Below are 5,622 nucleotides of genomic sequence, written 5' to 3'. Positions count from 1 at the left end.
CTGCAGCATGAAATGCTGCAGGCACAGGTACCTCAGCTCATACACCGCACAAGTAGGAGCCAGGTCATACAACTATTGTTGGTGAGCTCCAGTTTTCTTCGGAGCTTTTCGAGTCGGTTCCTTATGTTTTGTTATTGTACATGAGTCATGTGTGGGCGGGGGTTTGTCCCGACCCTAGTTATGTCATGTATATCCTAGAGGCTTTGTAGACATAAGGGAGGGTAAAGTCATGGAAGTTTATATAGTGATGTTATATCTGTATATGTGGTGGCCCCAACGACCAAGTATTATATATATATATTTGTGCGTGTTGTGCTGATACAGGTAATTAGACCCTTCTATATGCAACGAAGTGCTGTCCAATTTTTGGTGACATGTAAGTGAAAGTACAGGTATTTGAACGGGTTCTCCCGGGCCTTCTCGGCTTCGGGTGCCAGTCTGGCCCGATGGGATTTTGGGGCGTGACAGATATTGATACCCGGTTCGAGTCCAGAAGATACTATTAAGATGATATTGATACCCAGCAAAGCTATTGATACCCGGTTCGAGTCCGGAGGATATCATTGAGATGATATTGATATCCGATGAGGCCGGAGGTTGATGACGATGATGATGGTCCTGATGAGGACAGTTATGATGCATTGTGATATTGATGGTATATTTTGCATTCATTCCTGCATGCGCATCGCCTATCACCAGTAAGCACCTATGTCTATCAATCGGTATGGGACGGTTGCATAGATATGGGTGAAGAATATGTCTTGTGTTATTGTTTGTTAATTGAACCTTCCAAGTCTGGGGTGATGGGGGTACACATAGGCTCGGCTAGGTATTTGATTGTCCGGAGTAACCAGTTATTTATGATGTTATTGATATTGTTATTATCATGGTTATGATCATTATTATGGATAACTTATGACAGATTGGTCATGGATCCGGTATTGGGATTGAGGTATGTTTTCGACCTTTGTTATCTTATGATTAGATTATTATGCATGATTATTCTATGTCTAGCCATATGGATTAGAAATCCTGAGTATGTTGGTATTGAATCCTGATAGTATTATAATGAGGTCTTAAAATGAGAACATGATGATGTAGGTTATGTTGAAATGACCTTCTATTTTTATATATATATATAGAGAGAGAGCTATATGAAGTCATGGTACTATTGGATATCCCTTTCTTCGTTGTTCATATTGTATAGTCGTTCCTTCGCCTTGTCTATTACAATATATCTTTATTTCGCTCTTTATCTGTATATTGACCTGGGATACACGGTATAGCTTTGGCATATATTGAATGTAGCTGGAATAAAATAGTACACCTTGATACTTCGTTAGTCTTATTATGTTAGACTCTTGGACATGAATATGATAGTTGTCCCTTGTTATTCTCATTGACTTATTACATGATTTATGGACTCTTGGTTGTATTTTTCATTCTGTTTATATGTTGTATATATCTACTTTATCTTTGGAGCTCAGTTGGTAGTTGCCTACTGAGTACCATTCGTTTGGTACTCATACTACACCTCTGCAGCCTGCAGATCATAGTACGAGTTGTCGCCGTTGATGTGTTCATCGTGTGGAGTAGCCCTGATTCAGAGTGAGCTCCTGACATTTGGAGTATTACTTATCTCTCTCCTATGTATTAGACTAACCTCTAAGTTGTATTTAGAGGTAAGTTGAATTAGTGTATTTCTCCTTGATATATCACTTTTGTACTCTTATTATATTTAGAAGCTCTTGTATTGATACCACCAGGTTTTGGGATTCGTCTATGTATGATCTTTATCTCACATATTTCGCATTTTTTTCTTTATGTTATTAAGTAGTCCGTTACTAGCCATTCCGGACTATGGGTTGGCTTGCCTACTGGTGGGTTATGTTAGGCGCTATCATGACCTGAAAAGTTGGGTCGTGACATTTGGGTTGGGGGCTTGTCCACCGAGTTAAGGGTGGGTCTCATATAGCCCGTGGGATACTTTCAGATATGTAGGGTGTACCACCTAACTCAAAAGTAAAACAAAAAAATGAATTGCATCTACAGAATTGTTTTAAGATCATTTGAAATTGCCCATGCATTTTAAATTATTTTATGCATAACATTTTATGAAATGCTCTTGCTTATGTTATATATAAAATTATATTATTTTGGATTGCTCTGTGTATTAGTACATCTGTATTGACCCCCTATATTTCAGGGTGTGAGGCTTAGTCAAGGGGTCCCTCTAAGCCGTAGATTTGTCAGACAGAGGTGTGCAGTTGGTAAGTCTCCCTTATTTTGGAAGACCTATTTTTTTTTACATTGTTATTTCATTTTGGGTTGTAGGTCCGACTAGGGGACTTGTCCCAGTATTCAGACAATAGTGTTTTTGAGTTGTTGGAGATTTCACAAACTAGTGTCAGGTGCTTTTGAATGTATCATGAACTCAATTTTGTGTTGTTCAGTTGAAGTAAAAGAATGACCATGATTTCGTATGATAACTTTTCCACACTTCTGTATATTGTATGAACATTGTGTATGGTTGCCAGATAAAAAAGGGGCGCTCGGGCCTTCACGGGTTCGAGATGCTCGTCGCGGCCAGAGCCTCGATTCGGGTAGTGACAATTAGCATCTTAATACATAATTAGCATCTAAATACATAATTGTAATGTTGAGATACATAATTTAATTACTGAGATACATTTATTTCTGAAACTATTTGATAGAGATACATAATGCATTAACTAGACCAAAGAGAGATACATAATTAATTATGTATCTAAAAATTATGTGTTTGTGGATGTATCCGACTGATTTTAAAAAAAATGAGATTTAGGTCATTAATAAAAAGAGTAGAATTTTACGTAATTTAGTAAAGATAAGTTGTGGTGTTATGTAAGTTTTTTTTTTTAATTAAATGAAAAAAATACTCAAAACTATAATCTAAGTTTCTATTATTACATAACTACTCAACTATCAAAAATAATTATAAAAATCTCTTTTTGACACTTTCTCTCTTCAAACTTCATATACATATTTCTGTTATCCTTTTCTTACACTTAATGCTCCAAAAAAAGTGTCTAACATCAAGGAACCTCAATCAAACGATTTTCAAATTTTGAATTTACAAATGTGTTCTTCGCAAATCGCTCAACATCAACTTTTCCACAAAAAGGAACCACAACCGCCACAGTCCCAGCCATCATGTCGCCAACTAGTCTCCCCTCATTAACAACGACCAATGAAGGCTTCACCGGTTACCGTTGCTCCACCATCACTAGACCATTACCTTAACCCCCCACCCTTTCTTATGTCAATACCGCGCCGCTAACACATGCTCCATCCAAGATTGATCCCAACAACTGCGTCGAGTGGCCAGAGAGAGGTCCGCGACGACCACCAGTCAAACCCTAAAATTTTTTCTCATCCCGCGAGTTTTGAAAATACTTCGATGATTTGAGCATTGACGAAATTTCAACGCCGATTCAAAGACAAGGAAAGTTTCAACATCGAGTCAAATACTTATCATGTATCAGAATAAGTTGTTATTTCAATAATATACATAACATAGTTATGTATATGGATGGTTAAAACGGTAAAGACAATATAATCTGATGCATAACACATGAATGTATACATATGACATTTGACATTGCTGAGAGTTTTTATATCACATCATATACATAACATATATGTTTGACATAGACATTGCTGGGTTGTTTTACTTCAAAAAGTATACATAACAAAGGTATGTCTATGTATGCTATACAAATTGTTGAGTTGTTTTATTTTAAACCATATGCATAAAAAAGTTATGTATATATTTGACCTAGACATTGTTGGGCTTTTTCATTCCAAATTTATATACGTAACAGAGTTACGTATATGTATGACATACAGATTGCTGAGTTATTTTATTTTAACCCATATACATAACATAGAAATTTAATGCAAAGTTCTTGGTGTTGAATATAGCCTCAACTATTAGGAGAGCTCTTATTTTCATATCACCAATACATAACTATGTTATGTGTATGGAATACATAAGCAATTGCACATGTGTGTTGACGCATCTCGCAACATATACATATCATAGTTTTGTATAGGACTCTGTTCGACCTGTTTAATTGTATTATTTCAATCTATATACATGTCACACTTTTGTATATAGAAGAATGTTAGCCATTGCTCAACTGTATTATCAGTATTGAAAATTTTTGTTAGAAATTAAATTAATATTAATTTGCAATGTATATTATTATAGGAGATGGAATACATCAAATGCCTCAATAATATTGGAATGTTCATCTTTTTGAGAAATTCTTTTGAAAAATAGAGCTTGAGAAAAATCGCAAATTATTGATCGAAAATATAAAATCTGATGTTATTTGATCGACTACATTGATTTTGTATTTCAAAAATTTTAAAATTTAAATTTATTACTGATTTTAAGGGATTCAATGTTCACTCATTGATAGATATGACGTTAATTGCGTTCCACATTAAAGGAAGACGTGGGTAATGTGATAGACATTTAACTCTGATATTTGGTTGAAATTAATAGAATGTTTTTGTAAAAATAAAAGAATAAGATCATTCGTAACAATAAATAAAGTTGAAATTTGTGTCATGGCCAAACATTTTAACTTTTTACTAAAGTGAAATAATTTTTTAAAAAATAAAAAATTGTTTTGTCCAAACGGGTCCTAAAAGGTGGGAGGGAGTAACAATTAGTAGTAGTCGGTGATCGGCTCCTTCAATCAACGGCTCATATTCAGTTTCCGCCTCTCACATGGATCGACATTTCTATCCGTCCGATTAACATGTAAATCCCCGAATATTTAACGGCTGCGATTTACTCCCCGCCACATTTCGAACCGCGAAAATTCATGGCGCCCAAATCCCCAAATATTAAATACCCACCACGGTATACTTCATTTCTCATTCAAATTCAAAACCCTTGAAACTGTATCTTCTTCAAATTTCTCTTCGTGAAAATGTCTGGCCGCGGAAAGGGAGGCAAGGGATTGGGAAAGGGAGGAGCCAAGAGGCACAGGAAGGTTCTAAGAGACAACATCCAGGGAATTACCAAGCCAGCCATCCGTAGGCTTGCTCGTAGGGGTGGTGTGAAGCGTATCTCCGGTCTGATCTATGAGGAGACTCGTGGTGTGCTCAAGATCTTTTTGGAGAACGTGATTCGTGATTCGGTTACCTACACTGAGCATGCCAGGAGGAAGACCGTTACTGCTATGGATGTTGTTTATGCTCTTAAGAGGCAGGGAAGGACTCTGTACGGATTTGGTGGTTAAATTGTAGAAGTTGTGAATTAGATCAGTTGTTAGGTGGTTGATGTAGATCTGATGGAAATTTCTGTGTTTTGGTTTCTAAAACGTTGTTCTAGTTCTTAAGCTTTGGATGGTGAATTTCTCATTGCATTTTCAATGAACAATGTTCAGTTTCTAGAAATTTCTATTGTTATTTTCCATCTTACTAGTATTGTTGATAATTGGTTGAAATGACTTTTACTATTTGTGCAATTCAGATTTATACATTCATGAAATGCACCAATTTTCTTTCCATTTCTCCGTTGTTGAGAAAGCTGAAAGGTGGATAAGCATTAACTTTGTGGGCACA

At 36.0% G+C, this 5,622-nt stretch overlaps 1 protein-coding gene across 1 annotated transcript; it reads left to right on the top strand.

Annotated features, from left to right (window-relative positions):
* The first annotated feature begins 4,922 nt into the window (after positions 1-4,922).
* LOC124895726 (histone H4) lies at positions 4,923-5,454 on the top strand. The gene has a single exon (XM_047406157.1). The coding sequence runs from the start codon at positions 4,986-4,988 to the stop codon at positions 5,295-5,297; it is 312 nt and encodes a 103-aa protein (XP_047262113.1). The 5' UTR covers positions 4,923-4,985; the 3' UTR covers positions 5,298-5,454.
* The last annotated feature ends 168 nt before the right edge of the window (positions 5,455-5,622 follow it).

This window comes from Capsicum annuum, unplaced genomic scaffold (assembly GCF_002878395.1).
Source record: "Capsicum annuum cultivar UCD-10X-F1 unplaced genomic scaffold, UCD10Xv1.1 ctg9939, whole genome shotgun sequence".
Lineage (NCBI taxonomy): Eukaryota > Viridiplantae > Streptophyta > Magnoliopsida > Solanales > Solanaceae > Capsicum > Capsicum annuum.
The sequence above is the reverse complement of the archived record's forward strand: the minus strand, read 5'-3'. Positions and strand labels throughout refer to the sequence as shown.

Excerpts from the sequence above, each read along its gene's own strand:
- LOC124895726 (XM_047406157.1), top strand. The coding sequence starts at position 4,986 with ATGTCTGGCCGCGGAAAGGGAGGCAAGGGATTGGGAAAGGGAGGAGCC.